Below are 19,120 nucleotides of genomic sequence, written 5' to 3' on the forward strand. Positions count from 1 at the left end.
TAACTAGCCTAAAATCAAATAACTAAACAAAATTAAATCAAAAATAAAGGGCCCTCTCTGAGAATTAGGAAGGCTAGATCCTAATCTCCAAAGTTGGTTTGTGGTTACCTCTAATCATTTCTTTCTCCAACACTCTACAGAAATATTGGAGAGATAACACTAGGCTACCTCCGATCTTTGACTTTAACTTTCAGCTGATAAAATAAATTTCACACAAACATGCACACAATTGAACACTTGATTTTTGGTCAATCTTTGTCTTTAGAAAAAACCACAAGGGGACAACCAGTCTGGAAGGAGGATTTTATTGCTTATCTCAGAGAAATTATTATACAACATTAATTACACGGGTACTTACCTCCCTTGTTGGAACTCTGCCCAGCTCCTTGAGATTTGTGCCACTGTGTCGAATATTGTGCACAGTTCAACAATCTCTGCCCCTAGGAATGTGTGCCACTACCTAGACTTTCAGACCTTCGAACTTGTGCCTCAGTCAGCACACTGCCTCTGAAATTCATGTCTGAACTTAGCATTTAATACCTCTCGAACTGTGCTGGAACCCTCTGCAATTGCTCATCGAACTGCATGCTGAACAGACCTCTGTTCTCCTTGTTTTTCGGGCCTTTTCTTGCCTTGAAAGCAGTGTTGAGCCCCTTATTTTCAGCCTATCAAACCTCTGAAAAATATGCAGAATTAGCCTCAACCTCAGAGCTGGAAATTTGGCATGAACCTTGAACTGCATGCTGATATCTTTGTCTGGAAATGCATGCCAGAATCATAGAATTTTGGGCCTCTATTCCAACCTTCAAACTCGGCCTGCTAATCTTTCATAGCTGTAGATTTCTCTCCTTAAGCAATGCTGCAACTCATTCCTCCTCAGCTATCACAGCCTTTTCCTTTTTTTCAGCTATCACAGCCTTCTTCCTTCTTCTCAGCTATCTCAGCCTCCTCTTCATCTCAGCCTCCTCTAGAAGCTATCTCAACCTCCTTGCTCTCCTCTCCTCTTCTCCAACTCTACACTTGACGAATGAATGCTCTCCTTTGTCTTTTCTCCCTTTTTAGCCTCTCTTAATGAAGTAAAGCCCTAACCCTATGAGCAAGGGCTGAGATTAGATCTCAGCTCTCCTTGATCAAGGGCGGAGACCTAATGTCCCATTGACCCCCTTTTCATGCCCCCCCTTCATTAATGACTTCTCTAGTCACGATACCATTTATATTATTAATATCTTTTTCACCTCTTTAGGTTTTAGTTTTTCCTTTTTAGTAATATATTCCCATACTAATTAGGTTTTCCTTTTTAGTAAAATATTCCTGTACTATTAATATAGTTTTATGTTATTTTTCCTATTCTATTAATCTTATCCTTGATACCTTTTCAGGTTTTTCTTGTCTATTTTGACTTGTTTCCTATTTTTTCCTTCAGAGCAGGTCAGTTTTTCACCATTCTTGATTTCGATGGACTGCATTTAATGGTTCTGAACATTGATCTACAAACTAACTATGAGATGAATCCGGAAGATATTTTTCCCCGAACTTTACCATGTCAAGACTGCACTGTCTTCTCACTTCTATTTTGCCAGCTGTTTTCTCTCCACCTTTTTTGTCCAATTATCCTTCTTGTTTTGCCCCCAAAAATTATAAATGCTAACTGCTAAGCCATCTAGCAGCATCAACAATTAACTACATACAGATGGAACCATCGCATAGTTTTCTTAATAAAATCGTTGCATGTTTTGTCGCTAATTCAGAATGCAATAACCTGCCTAACCCGAAAATATATTGGAACCAATGGATGCATGTTCGTTTCTACAGTTTGCAATGAAAGCTATTCCTAGCACCAAAAGCAATAGCCATATCAATCCTGCTGTACGGGGTTTTGATAAATAATGTAAAAGGGTGTCAATTTTTGTGATGCCTCTTTTGTGAGTCCGAAAGTAATATCAAGAGCTTCGGGATTTTTGCTAGTTCTAGGGTTTAAAAACTGAAATTTCAATAACTATTACCCAATCATCTTTCTGTTACAGTTTGCACTATGCATTGCATAATATTAAAATGGAATTTGGTTAAATGTTTCAGTGGATCGACTCAAGGTTGCCGTTGTCTTGATTAACCAACTCACAAGGTATCCAAGATTTGAAAGTTCTCAAAGTCCATCCCGTTGGTTCTGTTTTATCATATCTACTCTAATATAATTAAATCTGTAGTATGTACACAAAAATGAAGCATACGTACAAGCATATATAAATAGGACATAAGAAAGAAGAATGTTTGGAATGAATCACAACTTACAGGTCTAAGGTATCCAGGACCAATGTAGCACGTGCAAAAGTAAAACATCCATGAAGGCACAACAGGAGGAGACACCAATACTGGATTAGTAAGAAAGAAGGCACAACACATAATCTGCACATACTTTTAGCAGACATCCCCATTCCCACCTTCAACCCGCTCTACTGTTTGAGGATCTGTGCTATTGATTTCCTGCAAACAATGAGCGATGTGGGCTTGTTTGGATTTCTACATAACCAACAAAAATTCCAAAAAGCCAAATGCTAAACTCAAAAGACAAATGTGATACTGTAGACTCAGCTTTCGCATGGATGGATGGATAACTTAATACACCATATGCACCAACAGAATGCTCAAAAAACATTACCTTCTGGACATAAGTTGGTGGACGAGAGCATTTTAATTGCAAGAAAATCCATCCCCCAACTTTAATCTCATTGTAAACCTGCAGAAAATGTGGTTACCTATTAAACTCATTCCCAACACAATATATTAAATTCTTAGACTGACAAAAGTAGTATAAATAAAGTCCATTTTAGTGGTATTTTCACAGGTAAATTTAATCTAGTAGTCAAAGTAGTAGCATATTGGCAACATTCCATAAAGCAATACGGAAAGATTTAAGGATTTTGAAAGCTTTTTCCATTGCAAAGTATCACCTAAGTGAATATACAACATTGATTAATGACACCACTAGGCCGATGCAGAGGAAGTGGGGATGGGCCCAAAATCAGACAGCACTCAAACATAATGTTTTATATCATGTTATAATCTGCAGTACCTAAACACAAGAACAAATTACAGATCCAGTAACACTCAGACATTACAAAGGATAATAAACCTCACATGAAAGTGCATATCTTTGTACCCAAACTACTCACACATGCGGACACAAATAACTCAGCAAAGGTCACAGCCTTATGCTACTATCGACCTACACTCTAAATCTTTCTATTGTAATAAAAACTAAAACATTACATCCTCAAGACAACTCAAGCCTAACAGCAGAGTTACTGCAGATCCCACATCTGTGAGGGTGCAGAGGCCTATTCCTACATCCTTGGGACCCCAGTGATGTTGCCATTCCAGATCCCACACCAGCAGTCAAACAAGGTCACCTAGACTGTGGTCTGCTAGGGCAATTTTAGGGTTACAAAACACTAGGGTTTCAAAAAAAAATTATTTTGCTCAATCAATGGTGAAAGCATTCAATAGCACAATATAACATGGTCCACAATAATATCACTGTCTATAACACAATATAACAATATTACTATTCAGTCAGCGATATCACTGTTCAGTTGCACGTATAATCTAACCGTATTAAACTTCAAATAACTCACGGCGAATCCGAAGTCCCGCAGAATATAGTCTATGGAATTTGCGGCTACAGAAAATTTAATAAGCTGCCATTACGCTATCGAAATGAGCTATGTTAATTTGACCATCTATCGTGCACGAAGCTTTACTGGGAAGGAACACGAATTATTCCAGATACTTGCGATGTTGTTTGTGAAGATAGCAGTTGCTCGTGTTGTGCGAAACCTATTTCGTCGCTGCAGGGTTGCTCTTCAGTCAGCTGCGGAGTTCTAGTGGGCCACGATGCCTAGCCACAGGATGCCTTCGCGAAAATGTTCCTGGAGAACTCGCTTACGCGCAGTCTCTTATTTTTTGTCGTCGCGAGTGTGCAATTCTAATCGGTCGTGTCTTCGTGTGCTAAGACACTGCGGAGATTATACACACGGACCAGAACTCAGAAAACCTCCGTTTCAGCTGGCTTCAGGTGTCCGAATGCCTTGGAGTAGAGAACAAGGATCGCGTGTCGCATCAGACAGAAATTGTTCTAGGACTGATAAATGGATTTGTTCCTGACTTCGACCCTATTCAGGCGTTCCTCAATCCGCTTCAATGGCTCTACAATTCTTCTGAGAATTTCGGCCTGTTATAGCCTTTGGACAGTCCCTCGCATTCACCCCCACATTTCAGATCATGCATAGTAACCCTTCAGCAACCTTCTGCATTTACCCAAGTCACTTGTGCGATTTCAGTATGATTTCGGTCCTGTGACAGATTAAACAGATCTTCCGAACGGCCACAGGATAGCGCGAAGGTAGTTTCAGAAGAGGCGTCCAATTTCAGAGGTTATTACGACATACTTCAGCACATACCGTTTGAGGAGAATTGTCATAGGCACAAATTCAGAACTTCGACCTGCTCCAGAGTTAAACCTCTACTGCCTTGAATGAATTATCTAGCCTGAGAGAAGAATGTGAATTTCCTGTTTTAACCTTCTGCCAAAAAGAAAGATCTTGATAATCTCAGACAGAAGATTTTCTGCTTGCCAGAGGACTTTTTACTAACTAGGGTGGAATCTTTAACCACCGAAATTAGCAGGGTAAAAGGGGTTTTAAAACCCTCAGAGCCTCATGCTCAAAGAAAACTGAGATAATTGATCCAATCCCATGATGATCCAAATGAATTCAAACCTCTTGAATTTATAGATTTCATTGAGGGGATTCTTTCCTTAATTAATTGAGTAAAATTTACTACAAACCCCAACTTTGGGTTTCTCTGCCAAGCTGTCCCAAAATATGCCTATACATCGAGTATTTTGCGGTTTTCCCCTTTATCAATGACTTTAACCTACAGGGATCAATAGGCTACTTCGTCTCATAGCCCATTAATTTTTCGGGAACATTACAGCCTCCCCTTCCAGAGATTGCTTGTCCTCCGGCAATGACAAATCCTGTTGCCACCGACTTTGTTCTCCTTCTTTGATGTTAGAAATCACATCAGGTGGATATTCAGTCATTTTGATAGCTTCATGAAATTCATGCTTCTTATAACCATGGTGATCAGAATTTGCCCAATGTTTCTTTCCAGTGTCTTTGGCTACAATAGTAGTTCTAGATATTTTCTTCCCAAAAATATCGGGTAGGCATATTTATATGTTATTCAAGAGTAGTCATTTGCCTAACCGTATCCCTTGCAAGGGTACTGCACATTTCATTGGAGCTTCTGCTGGGCATGGCAACACCAAGTCTGCAAGGTCTTTCTCTATTGCAAAACAGTGATTCTGGAAGAAGCCTCCCACATCAGAATCATTGAGTGAAGTATAATATGATCTTCAATACTTCTTACAGTCTGAACCTTTCTCTGCAACTTCCTCTTCCTCGGGAGCTGCCTCTAACAAACAGTCATGATGCTTCCCACATATTGATGGCATTTTCAGTTTTGGAAATAGGCCAGTGGGTTTGGTGTTCTCATTCAACAAGCGTTGGCCATGATTTGGATGGAGGGTAAATTCGTTCATGAAAACTTCAAGCATTGTTGACGGGCATTGCATCAGATTTCTGATGGTTTTGTGGCCATTTGATTCTGATACTCCAGATTGGGAACAATCTCCTACAATTTCAATCATCTCTTTACCACTCACAAAAGATAAAGCAGATTCATCAGTCCAGCAAGAGAATTCAGAGTTCATAAAAATATGAATTCTTCAATGATTGTTTTCTTGTATTGAAAAATTGTTTGAACCAGACTTGGAGAGCACAACTTATGAAACAGAGATACAATCCTGAAATAATCAACAATAGCGAATATCGTTTGCTTCAAGGGCTTCCTGTAAAGTAAATTTTGAAGCAACTTTATGTCATCAATTTTGACACCGTTCTGAATGTTTCTAATGCAGATGGAAGTTGGACATATATCTGGACAGTGAAACCTATTTGATGATGCCATTGTAGTAACAGGAAGAAAGTGGTGCGACTGAATTGTAATAAAGGAAGAGCTGCCAGGTATGGAAGTGTTGGTATCTATGGAGCAATGTAGTGCAAGTGGTGTTGATTTGTGGTAGCATCGGATGTGCTCTAACCATGAAAATTGATGGAGAGGCTAAGGCACATAAGATCTCCAAGACTCAGTTGGAGAGATATTAAAATAATTAATATTTTTAATGGAGTTCCTAAGTCTAAACTTAGGAAAATTAATATATTAATGGGTATTAATATAAAATTGGGTGAGAAGGTTATAAATGATGAGGATCAAGCCAAATGTAATCTTAGCCATTGATTAGGGACTTAATCTCGGTCGTTGAAGACTCAACAGGAAAAGTATAAGAGGAGGCTTGAGGGTCAGTTGGAGATACACCAAGATTGATAAGTCAGTTTGATTTTTTGGAGCAGGGCTTGCTGACAAAATTCGAACAAGTGATCTGTTGCAGCGAAGGGCAGTGAATACATAAGAGAGAGGCAGAAATAGTGCTAGAGGGTCAGCGCAGTGACCAAAGAGGCTGACGCAGAGGCAGCTAGAGCTACACAGAGGCAGTTGGAGCCACGAAGAGGCAGCTGGGGACTGCGCAGAGGCTGAGGGACCTGTTGGGTGATGCAAAGGGCCAGAGCGCTGACGCAGAGAGTCAGAAAGTTGACGCAGAGGGTTTAGGAGCCACGCTAAGGCTAGCAGGGCTGACACAGAGCCAAGAGGAAGCGCCGGAAGGATTTTCGTGGGGCAGGCTAGAGCTGAGAGGCTGAATATCTATCTCCAATAAGAGGTATCACTGCCTTGTAACAATCTCTGTTGGGTAAGCCATTTCGGCACCCTAGTTATACTCAAGAATCTGCATAATAATAAAACCCTCATAATTGTTGCACCATTTTTCCCACATTGGATTTTTCCGGGGACGATTGTACAAAAATAACAGTGTCCCTTGTGTGTTTGTCTCAGTCTTTCAGTTGTTGGTCTGTATATGAGTTAAGGTTGTATTTGTGTTTATTTCAGTGTTTATATTTATAAATAACTTGTTAATGGAATAAACAAGTAGGAGAAATAAACCAGATAATGCAGTAGGGGTTTCTAACGTGTCAGAGTTAGAAATTTCAACATGGTATTAGAGCGTTGCAGATCACAAGAGGACTGAAGGCATCAACAATATCGGAAATTTGCAGCAGTAACAATTGTCCCAAGAGACAGAACTGCTCCTACGCAGAAGGCGGCAGAGAAGAAGTGACGCAGAGGGCCTGCGTCATCATTACGAGCCAAAAAGAGGGCCAACGCAGAGGCAAAGAGAGGTAGAAGAGGCTCACGAAGAGCCACGTTTTCCTACTTAGCCAGGTAGGCTTGACGCAGTTGGCCAGAGGAGTGATTCAGCATTTCTCGGGATTGCACAGAGCTGGAAGGCTCAGTTTCTTCAGTGGTCAGGGCCTAGGGAGCTGTGGGCAGATTGTGGATTAGAAAGCTGGTGGGGTGTTGTTTCTGTCGAAGTAGAACAGTACCTAACCGAACAGAACCAAGGTAGAGGGAGTTGCTACCTTGACGGATTTCTAGCCAAGAAATCCAAATCCGAGTTGTAGTTGCAAAGAGGATTGGAGAGGAGCGATTCGACATTTGGCGAGAAGATTTCCAGCAGGGAAATCAGGACTTAGAGGGAGATTTCCAGGAGGGAAGTCGAAACTCAGAGGGAGTCCAAAAGAGGAGCGGCAATGGCAGTGAACGGATTGAGGGATCACGACAGGTTGGACGAGGCTTCCAACTTTGTCATTTGGAAGGCCAAGATCTTGGCAGCGCTAGACAAATATCGCATCAAGGGCTTCGCCTTGAGAACTATGGCTATCCCAGTCGACCTAGCTAATAATGAGAAGTATGAGGATGCAATGGCGAGGGCAAAGTGCATAATTCTTGACGGGGTCAAGGATCATGCCATACCACATATTGCTGAAAAGAACATGGCAAAGGAGATGTGGGATACTTTGATGACATTGTATCAGGGCACTTCTGTGCAGCAGAAGATGCTATTAGAGAATCAGTTGCGGACATATTAGATGCAGAAGGGGGAGCAGATAGATCTATTCCTCCTCAGATTACAGGAGATTCATGACCAACTTACTTCCATAGGGGCCACGCCGAATCAGGAGTTCATGGTGAGGATCGCCTTGAATGCAGTCTCTGAGGAGTGGGAGACATTTGTCCAAGGCATTTTGGGCAGAGCTAATCTTCCAACATGGGAAGAGATGTGGGTAGCTTTTCGCCAAGAAAAGACCAGACGGTTGACCAAGACAAGTAGCGGGAAGGGAAGTCGAATCAAGAAAGAGAAGGAGGATGCAGCTCTAGCATCTGCGGGACAACAGGGGAAGAGGAAGAAGAAGGATATCTCCAAGGTGAAGTGCTTCCATTGTGGGGAGCTGGGTCATTATGCATCCCAGTGTCCCAGGAAGAAGAACAAGGGAGAGGCTTCTGACTCCAAGGCAGCTCCGGCTAAGGCGGAAAAAGAAGTCGAGACTGATGACCACTATGCCATGAGTGCTCATGCACCTCTAGAAAAGAGGTGGGGAGACATAGAGCTGTAGTCAAATTGACTACAAAAGGAGGGCAGGATCCTTGAGGTGCCCAAACTCTTGGATCACATCCAGCTACAGGAGCCCTTAATGATAGTAGCAGGATGACGAATGTCGAGTAGAAGCAAGATGCGATGGAGCGACAAGGCAGTACTAGAGTGCAGGGGTCTGTAGCAGCGCAGTGGAGGTTGCAGTAGTGCGAGAGGCACATAGGTGTTTGCAGTAGTGCTGAGGGAGCACAGGATTAGGAGGCTTCCGAACTGACAAGGATGTCAGAATTTGGGTAGATTAGTTACTTCCTTCTTGGTAACTGAATTCCAGTGCAACAGTTAGTAGCGGTAGTGCTATGGACAGCATGTTGAGAGGGAGTTGCAGTATAGATGTAGCAGTGGCAGTGGCAGTGTCATGGGCAACAGTACAGGAAGCAACAGTGCAGTGGATGTTGGGCAGCGGGCCAAGCATCAGCACAGGTACCAGTGTAGAAGGATCAGTGTGATGTTTCAGTGGTGGAGCATTACTAGAGCACATTCCTCGCTAAGAGGGAGTGTTGATTTGTGGTAGCATCAGATATGCTCTTGCCATGAGAATTGGTGGAGAGGCTAAGAAACATAAGATCTCCAAGACCCAGAAATGGTTTGGGGAAATTCCACCCGGTTGGAGAGATATTAAAATAATTAATATTTTTAATAGAGTTCCTAAGTCTAAACTTAGGAAAATTAAAATATTAATGAGTATTAATATAAAATTGGGTGAGAAGGTTCTAAATGATGAGGATCAAGTCAAATCTAATCTTAGCCATTGATTAGAGACTTAATCTCAGTCGTTGAAGACTCAACAGGAAAAGCATAAGAGGAGGCTTAAGGGTCAGCTGGAGATACACCAAGATTGATTAGTCAGTTTGATTTTCTGGAACAAGGCTTGCTGAGAAAACTTGAACAAGTGACCTGTTGTAGTGAGGGGTAGTGAGTACATAGCAGAGAGGCAGAGATAGTGCCAGAGGGTCAGTGTAGTGACCAAAGAGGCTTGACGCAGAGGCAGTGAGAGCTACGTGGAGGCAGCAGGAGCCATGCAGAGGCAGTTGGGGACTGCGCAGAGGCTGAGGGGCCTGCGTGGGTGACGCAGAGGGCCATAGAGTTGACGCAGAGGGCTAGAGAGCTGATGCAGAGGGCCAGAGAGTTGACACAGAGGGCCAAAGAGCTGACGCAGAGAGTCAAAACGCTGATGCAGAGGGTTCAAGAGCCATGCTAAGGCCAGCAGGGCTGATGCAGAGCCAAGAGGAAGCGTCGGAAGGATTTTTGTGGGGCAGGCTAGAGCTGAGAGGCTGAATATCTGTCTCCTAGAAGAGGTATTTCTGCCGTGTAACAATCTCTGTTGCGTAAGCCATTTCGGCACCCTAGTTGTACTCAAGAATCTGCATAATAAGAAAACCCTCAAAACTGCTGCACCAGTTTTCCCGCATTGGGTTTTTCCAAGGACGATTGTACAAAAATAACGGTGTCCCCTGTATGTTTGTCTCAGTATTTCAGTTGCTGGTCTGTATATGAGTTAAGGTTGTATTTGTGTTTATTTTAGTGTTTATATTTATAAATAAGTTGTTAATGGAATAAACAAGTAGGAGAAATAAACCAGATAATGCAGTAGGGGTTTCTAACTTGTCAAAGTTAGAAATTTCAACATGGTATCAGAGCGTTGCAGATCACAGGAGGACTAAAGGCATCAGCAATATCGAAAATTTGCAGCAGTAACAGTTGTCTCGAGAGACAGAGCTGCTCCTACGCAAAAGGCAGCAGAGAAGAAGTGACGCAGAGGATCTGCGTCATCATTCCGAGCCAAAGAGAGGGCTAGCGCAGAGGTAGAGAGAGGCAGAAGAGGCTCACGAAGAGCCACATCATCCTACTTAGCCAGGTAGGCTTGGTGCAGTAAGCCAAAGGAGTGATTCAGCCTTTCCCGGGATTGCGCAGAGCTGGAAGGCTTAGTTTCTTCAATTGTCGGGGCCTAGGGAGTTGTGGGCAGATTGTGGATTAGAAAGCTGGTAGGGTGTTGTTTCTGTCGAAGTAGAACAATACCTAACGGGACAGAACCAAGGTAGAGGGAGTCGCTACCTTGATGGATTTCTAGCCAAGAAATCCAAATCCGAGTTGCAGTTGCAAAGAGGATTGGAGAGGAGCGGTTCGACATTTGGCGGGAAGATTTCCAGCAAGGAAATCAGGACTTAGAGGGAGATTTCCAGGAGGGAAGTCGAAACTCAAAGGGAGTCCAAAAGAGGAGCAGATATGGAAATGAACGGATTGAGGGATCACGACAAGTTGGACGGGGCTTCCAACTTTGTCATCTAGAAGGCCAGGATCCTGGCAGTCCTGGATAGACATCGCATCAAGGGCTTCGCCTTGAGAACCGTGGCTATCCCAGTCGACCCAGTTGATAATGAGAAGTATGAGGATGCAATGGCAAGGGAAAAGTGCATAATTCTTGACGAGGTCAAGGATCATGTCGTACCACATATTGTTGAAAAGAACACGGCAAAGGAGATGTGGGATACTTTGACGACATTGTATCAGGGCACTTCCGTGCAGCAGAAGATGCTATTGGAGAATCAGTTGTGGACGTATCAGATGCAGAAGGGGGAGCAGATAGATCTATTCCTTCTCAAATTGCAGGAGATTTGTGACCAACTTACTTCCATAGGGGCCACACCGAATCAGGAGTTCATGGTGAGGACCACACTGAATGCAGTCTCTAAGGAGTGGGAGACATTTGTCCAAGTCATTTTGGGCAGAGCTAATCTTCCAGGATGGGAAGAGATGTGGGCAGCTCTTCGCCAAGAAGAGATCAGATGGTTGACCAAGACGAGGAGTAGTCGGAAGGGAAGTCGAATCAAGAAAGAGGAGGATGGGGCTCTAGCATTTGCGGGACAGCGGGGGAAGAGGAAGAAGAAGGATATCTCCAAGGTGAAGTGCTTCCATTGTGGGGAGTTGGGTCATTATGCATTCTAGTGTCCCAGGAAGAAGAACAAGGGAGAGGCTTTTGACTCCAAGGCTGCTCCAAATAAGGCGGAAAAAGAAGTCGAGACTGATGACAACTGTGCCATGAGTGCTCATGCACCTCTAGAAAAGAGGTGGGGAGACATAGAGCTGTAGTCGAGTTGACTACAAAAGGAGGACAGGATCCTTGAGGTGCCCAAACTCTTAGATCACATCCAGCTACGAGAGCCCTTAATGATAGTAGCAGGATGACGGATGTCGAGTAGAAGCAAGATGCGATGGAGCAACAAGGCAGTACTAGAGTGCAGGGGTTTGTAGCAGTGCAATGGAGGTTGCAGTAGTGCAAGAGGCACATAGGTGTTTGCAGCAGCGCAGAGGGAGCACAAGATCAGGAGGCTTCCAGACTGACAAGGATGTCAGAATTTAGGTAGATCAGTTACTTCTCGGTAACTGAATCACAGTGCAGTAGTTAGCAGTGGCAGTGTTATGGGCATCATGGGCAGCATGTTGAGAGGGAGTTGCAATACAGATGTAGCAGTGAAAGTTGCAATGTCATGGGCAACAGTACAGGAAGCAGCAGTGCAATGGATGTTGGGTAGCAAGCCAAGCATCAGCATAGGTACCGGTGCGGAAGGATCAGTGTGATGTTTCAATGGTGGCGCATTACTAGAGCACATTCCTTGCTAAGAGGGAGTGTTGATTTGTGGTAGCATCGGATGTGCTCTTGCCATGAAAATTGGTGGAGAGGCTAAGGCACATAAGATCTCCAAGACCCAGAAATGGTTTGGGGAAATTCCACTCGATTGGAGAGATATTAAAATAATTAATATTTTTAATGGAGTTCCTAAGTCTAAACTTAGGAAAATTAATATATTAAAGGGTATTAATATAAAATTGGGTGAGAAGGTTCTAAATGACGAGGATCAAGTCAAATCTAATCTTAGTCGTTGATTAGGGACTTAATCTCGGTCGTTGAAGACTCAACAGGAAAAGTATAAGAGGAGGCTTGAGGGTCAGTTGGAGATACACCAAGATTGATCAGTCAGTTTGATTTTCTGGAGCGGGGCTTGCTGAGAAAATTCGAACAAGTGATTTGTTGCAGCGAGGGGTAGTGAGTACATAGCAGAGAGGCAGAGATAGTGCCAGAGGGTCAGCGCAGTGACCAAAGAGGCTGACGCAGAGGCAGCTAGAGCTACGCAGAGGCAGCAGGAGCTACGCAGAGGCAGCTGGGGACTGCGCAGAGGCTGAGGGGCCTGTGTGGGTGACGCAGAGGGCTAGAGAGCTTACACAGAGAGTCAAAAGGCTAATGCAGAGGGTTCATGAGCCATGTTGAGGCTAGCAGGGCTAACGCAGAGCCAAGAGGAAGCGCCAGAAGGATTTTCGTGGGGCAGACTAGAGCTGAGAGGCTGAATATCTATCTCCAAGAAGAGGTATTACTGCCGTGTAGCCATTTCGGCACCCTAGTTGTACTCGAGAATCTGCATAATAATAAAACTCTCAGAATTGTTGCACTGGTTTTCCTGCATTGGGTTTTTCCAGGGACGATTGTCCAAAAATAACGGTGTCCCTTATGTGTTTGTCTCAGTATTTCAATTGTTGATCTGTATATGAGTTAAGGTCGTATTTGTGTTTATTTCAGTGTTTATATTTATAAATAACTTGTTAATGGAATAAACAAGTAGGAGATATAAACCAGATAATGCAGTAGGGGTTTCTAACGTGTCAGACTTAGAAATTTCAACACGTGGATGTGTGAAGTTGGTCCGTGCTAGAGAGAGCTCCATTTAGTAGGTTATTTAAGAGTACCCATGACAACCATGGTACACAACCACCACCATTATTTTCTATCAATTTGCCCCGAATAGCAGAATAAGCTTAAGCTAGCAAAACTTTGATTGTCCCTAGGATCACAAATTGAGAGTCGAGAATATCTTGTAAAAGTAAGCGCCCAGGAAGAGGGAAAAGGGCCTTAAATTTTGTATTATTTAATTGTTCAAGTGGAGCAAGAAGGTTAATGTTGTTACTTCCAACAAAACCTTGTGCCATTCCAATAATTGTGCTAGCAAGACTCTGCTCATCGTGATGGTAAGCAGAATGCTCTGAGACATAACTCAAGAATTGAGGCACCTTCGCTTGCGTAACAAGATTTCTTTTGAAAGAACAAAACAATATTTTCCTCTGTCCTGGTTTCAAACCATTAACCATGGATGGAATGGATCTTTGCAAACCAGCCATGGAGAATAGGAACAGTTCCTTGTTTACAAAGTCATTGTACTTGATAAGCTTGTCAATCTGGTCCAAATGTGTTCCTGACCCTAAACGTCTTAGCCACTTCTCTCTGGCCTCTATTTTCTTATTGCTGAAGGCCAATTCAATTGCATCTCCAACTTCCTCGTTAATCCACAAGAAGTCTTTTTTATGTTTGTCCAAATTTTTAAAATATTCTTTCCCAAGTACCTTGTACCGACCCCTTTATAGTACTTTATGGTCCATCCTGATGCTGATCCACCCATAGATTTTCTCCGTGATTCATACTCAGGCATGGTATAAAAAGACAATACTCGTCCATCTTTATGGGTTGCTTTGACAATAAGAGTAATACATTCAACAAGAAATGAGGGAATCTTGAATATGGATGGCCGAAAAGTGTGTACGAAGTTGATCAACAATCCTTTGATGTGTGAACCATCATGATTCTGATCTGTCATAATCATAAGATGGCCATTTATCATAGATTTGACACTGTCATATTCCTTTCCATGCTGCAGACCAAGGATTTGCTTGATATGTTGAATCTCAGCATTTTCCACGATTTGTTTATGGCTAGTTTCCCTTACATTCAGCAACTTACCTCTGAGAGGAAATACACCATAATGGTTTCGACCAACAACAACCAACCCTGCCATCGCAAGGGCCTTAGCTGACTCTCCCTTTGTTAAAATCAGAGTACATTTCTCAGAATTCTTGCTCCCTGTATCATTTGCATCATCAACCTTATACCACTGATCTGAGAGAGATGGCCTAATAACAGCATAGTATTGCCCATCCAGAATACCCCTGCTGTGGGTCAATGCATTATGAAGAATGTGCAATTTACATACACTTTTGTCTGCATCTAGAGGAAGATATTTTCCATCAATTTGCCCATCTGTTACCTTCCCAGAGAAGGGAATAGGTTCATCGTCTTTTCCATAAGTATCATAGACAACACTATTAGAGATGGGGATGCTAGAACTGTTTGATGTCGAGCCCATCATTTTTACCAGCTAACTTCAGAGAGTTTTCAGTGCTTGGTACAACAAGTTATTGCCTTATGGTGTCCCCTTCCTTGATAAGACCACCCTATTCCCTATAATCAAGCCAACTTCTTTCACCTTTATTGGTAATACAGTTACTTTCAGCATTGCTAACACTAGCTATGGTTTGCTTTTTAGGATTTTCCTTCTTTTTAGGAGGATACAACCATGTCCATGCTTTTGTCTTTGCTTCGATTTCCCTTGTACTTTGTTTAGCAGTCTTGGGCTTATCATTAGAATCATTTGATTTGTTTTTCTTGCTCAACTCCTCCAATTTTGTAAGAGCCACCTTGTTCCAAAATAACAAATTCTTTATACTTTCCTCTCATTGCTTTTCCAACTTCCCCACAATTCAATGTACTCCTTACCAAATATTGCTTCCAGTTGGTCCATCTTCACACATCCTTCAGGCTGGCAGGATTCCAACTTTGATACCATTGTGGTGTGTGTTACCGCTCGAACTAGCAGGGTCCTAAAGGGAATCCTAAAGGGGCAACTGCTAGGACAAGGGCAACAATGGAGACTTAGCCCACTGTCACCTCAGCTAAGGCTCCCTACTCTTTACGAACTTTCACCGATGGGAGGAGACCTGATATGAGGACTCACTTACAAAGAATATATCAATGCAATGGATAAGAAGTGATTCGAATCGCCATTTCCAAGGAGAAACTCAAAATTAGGGCTTGCTTGCTTTGTAAGCAAGGTGTAGGGTTTTTCTAGGAAAGGTTGATGAGGATTTGAAGGTTAGGTTTAGGGAGTATGTCATGCAATGGAGCTTCCTATTCCTCAAAATCCTTATGGAACTTGGATTCCTAAGTGATCCTTGAAAAGTTAGCTTTGATAGGAAACAGGACCACACTAGACCAAATGGACCCCCGTTAGGTCAAGCAAGGGAGGGTTTAGCAACCAACGATAAGCTTGACCTAATCAAGATTCAAGGAAGAGAAAGGGATCAAAGAGAAAATTTTCAATGAAAGGTGGCACAATTATCATCCCTATGAGGTAACTAGCTTAAGGAAAACCAAGGGCAAGAATTGGTCTTTGAGCTAGGGCTTGTGATATCTCAAGATCCCACCGTCGAAATCTCATGAAATTTGGAGGGCTTCTTGAGGACACACCAACACAGTTGTGGACCAAAAATCGAAGTATTTGGATGGCTAGATTGTGAGATATTCGATGCCCTAGGTGACCTATGGGGTTAGACCTAGAAAGAAGAGGAGAAGGTGAAGAAAAATAAGTTTTAGGGTGATCACCTATGGTAGACCAGTGCCTAATCCTTTGGGGAGATTGGAGTCAAGAATGATTATGAATTCAGATTTGATTTTCTTGGTCAAGGAGGCCTTAAAGGCAGCTTCACTTAGCACTAGGGCAAAGGAGAGCAGCTTCAAAGACTTTATACTTCGTTTTGCAAAATAGATGGCTTATCAAGATAAATTTCAACCATGAAATATCCCTAGGAACATTCACTCATCATACATGAAGCATCATTATCTAGAAACAAAATTTCCACAACTTCGCAATAATAGATGCAGCAAATTAGCCCTAGAATAGCGAAATCCCAGCAACAATGTATGTGACAAAAATAGAGCAAAGAATAGCATTAAAATTGCACTTACATGTATTAGAGTATATCCAACCATCAAAAATTTGTCAAACAAGAAGCTCCAAGACGAGAAAATGATCCAAACATCAAAATTCATTCCATGCTCCAAAATTTCGTCCACCAAGAAGGATAGTGAAGTTCTCTAAAGAGATACAAGTCCAACCAAGTGATGATGCTAAAATGAATTCACATTACTTGTATTTATACACTTCTAATGAGATTGATTTAGCTATTTAGGCCTACATTAGCCCCTACAATAAATAATGTGCAAAATAACTAACTTTTGGTGACAAGCCCACCAAACTAGCTCATAAACAAAAGAATAAGCCTCTCAAGAGATTGAATAATGAATAGTGCATGTCGTTGGGTCTTGGAAAAGGCCAAATGGAGTTCATATGTGCCATAATGTGTAGTTGAACTCCCAAAAGTAGTGCACAAGGGGTGGCCCCTTGTAAAAACATGTGGTGCTCCAAATGACATGTGGGGGCACACAAGTGTCCTCATGGGTCTCCAAACAAATCGAAGATGCCTGTAGATCGCCTGCAAGGGCTAAGATGATGGTATAGGTGATGCCACATCATCGTGCAATTCCTGGATCATCTGCCAAGTGTACGGTGCAACTCTGGAGCCAACTAAGCATGATGGATCAGGTGCATCTTCCTTGTCTAATAAGTGAAACACGAACAATCTCTAAATGGATGTGGGGATCCATGGAATGTTGTCTACTGCTGTGGAGGCCCATGGATCTCTAAACACACTCTACATGTGCCAATGTAGCCCTTTGGGGTCAAGACCCCGTATAGGGAGACCAAACCCAAATGGAAACCACCTACAATCCTGCATAAGATCCAATGTGTCCCCGTGCCTTCCAGCACACCAAGTCATTAAAGAAATCAAGTAAAAGAGTTTATAAACCATGGATAACAAGTGAGCACTTCATAATGGCATGCCCTTCCATAGTGGGCTTTGGCATGTGCTAATGTCTCCCAACTCCAAATAGGGTTAACTAGGCATCCTATTAGGTGGTTTCTACCTCTAAAGGGGGTGGTATGTCTATGGTACATCCTCCAAATGGTGGTGGCATGAGTAGGGATGAAAGGGGGCAACCTCGATCACATGCCATGGTACAAGGGTAGCTAATAAAAGGGAAGCCGACACTCGGGTAAATAATGTGTTCCGAAGAGAGCAATCGTGGTGCATGAGTTACCCCGACCTTGATTTTTCGACCCTTATTCATATGCCTTTTGCCTTTTCGTGATTTTCTTTGGTTAACTGCTCGGGGCTCTAGGTAATGAGAGCATGATGCATAAAGTATAGCAGTGGATACCCCCTTATAAGGTGGGGCAGTTCATCGCCCACCGGGGGTTGGGACAATCATGGGTTCCTGAATGATAAAGGAGGCTCATCAAGGGCCATGTAGGAACCAGGATGATGGCCATGGAATGGGATAGAGCTCATGTCATGGTTTTTTCCCATGTGCTAAATGCATTTGTCTCGGCCATCTTTTGCATTTTGTGGTACAATTTCCTATTGAATGTGGGCAATTACGTTTTTTTCTTTTCTTTTCGCTGCATCAACCTCCGAGCATCATTCCAGGCCCGACCCAAGATGTGGGGCAAGGGGAGGGGGTGGTTGACCCTATGTGGACCCAATGGAGGAATGTGGACCCAAGTGGGAGGAGAGATGATTAGGGGTGTAATGAGCGGAAGGGGAGTAATATATGTGAATCGGGGAACGGGACCACGCAACCAAAATTAGGGTTTCCCATCTAGTACCATCCCTAAAACCAATAGGTCAGTAAAGGAGATCCCACGAGACTAGGGTGCAAGGTTAACATCCCAAATGAGACCTAGGGGACAAAAGCATAGACCTAGATGACTCTTTCTGCTGAATCCCCCCATTAATTCATGCCCAAAGTTTCCATGATAAATAAACTAGAATACTCAATTACCAAATAACAAGGCATACCTTTAGGTTTGGGAGGCCCACCTTCAAACATATGATCATGACAGATGGGTGAGGAACCACATGGATGGCTCAGGTGGCGGAGAAATGGCACATCGAGCTAGTTGGTGGCTACGAGGCGTTGTTGGTTGTCGGTCGAAGACCATCATGGAGAAAAAATTTATCCTAGGGATATCACCCATAAAATGGTGGGTAATAGTGTACTAGGGCAATTTTAGGGTTTCAAAACACTAGGGCTTCAAAAAATATATAGTTTTCTCATTCAATGGTGAAAGCATCCAATAGCACAATATAACATGGTCCACAATAATATCACTATCTATAACACAATATCACTGTAATGACCCCAGTCATGTGGTAAACATGTACATATTGTGTTAATTGTTTCGGTCATAGCACATTCATGTATATAATGTAAATATTACCCTGATCACCTCGCATTGGTATGATATTGTAAATATTTTCTTGTATTCTGGAATACATGTTAAAGTTGCATTCGCATGGTTATGATAAACACCTTCTTAGTTATCCTTGTATACATATTGGAGATAATAAATACACTATGTCTATAAATAAAATAATAAATGGAGTCTAATTGATTAAATCTCCATTAATAAGGCCTTAACCACTAACATAGTGGTCCTTCCTTAAGGTGGC

At 42.6% G+C, this 19,120-nt stretch overlaps 1 protein-coding gene and 1 pseudogene across 5 annotated transcripts in view; both read right to left on the reverse strand.

The window, feature by feature from the left end:
• Nucleotides 1–19,120, reverse strand: part of LOC149138465 (uncharacterized) — a 65,131-nt gene that overhangs the window by 19,902 nt on the left and 26,109 nt on the right. Inside the window, exons 1-3 of one of the 5 annotated variants that reach the window (XM_089447958.1) lie at nucleotides 4,458–4,759; nucleotides 2,657–2,734; nucleotides 2,290–2,481 (exon numbers count right to left, since the gene is read on the reverse strand). In XM_089447958.1, the coding sequence (XP_089304084.1) occupies nucleotides 2,290–2,432 (143 nt within the window). In that variant the 5' untranslated portion in view covers nucleotides 2,433–2,481; nucleotides 2,657–2,734; nucleotides 4,458–4,759. Of the gene's footprint in view, nucleotides 1–2,289; nucleotides 2,482–2,656; nucleotides 2,735–3,632; nucleotides 3,652–3,758; nucleotides 3,957–4,457; nucleotides 4,760–19,120 lie in introns of those variants that run through there. The other 4 variants (XM_089447956.1, XM_089447957.1, XM_089447959.1 and 1 more) reach the window with 4 other exon arrangements.
• On the reverse strand, nucleotides 13,475–14,856 carry LOC149138466 (DNA topoisomerase 2 pseudogene; annotated as a pseudogene).

This window comes from Pinus tabuliformis, chromosome X (genome assembly GCF_031772625.1).
Source record: "Pinus tabuliformis cultivar Carrire ecotype Pingquan chromosome X, CPIR1, whole genome shotgun sequence".
Classification (NCBI taxonomy): Eukaryota; Viridiplantae; Streptophyta; class Pinopsida; order Pinales; family Pinaceae; genus Pinus; species Pinus tabuliformis.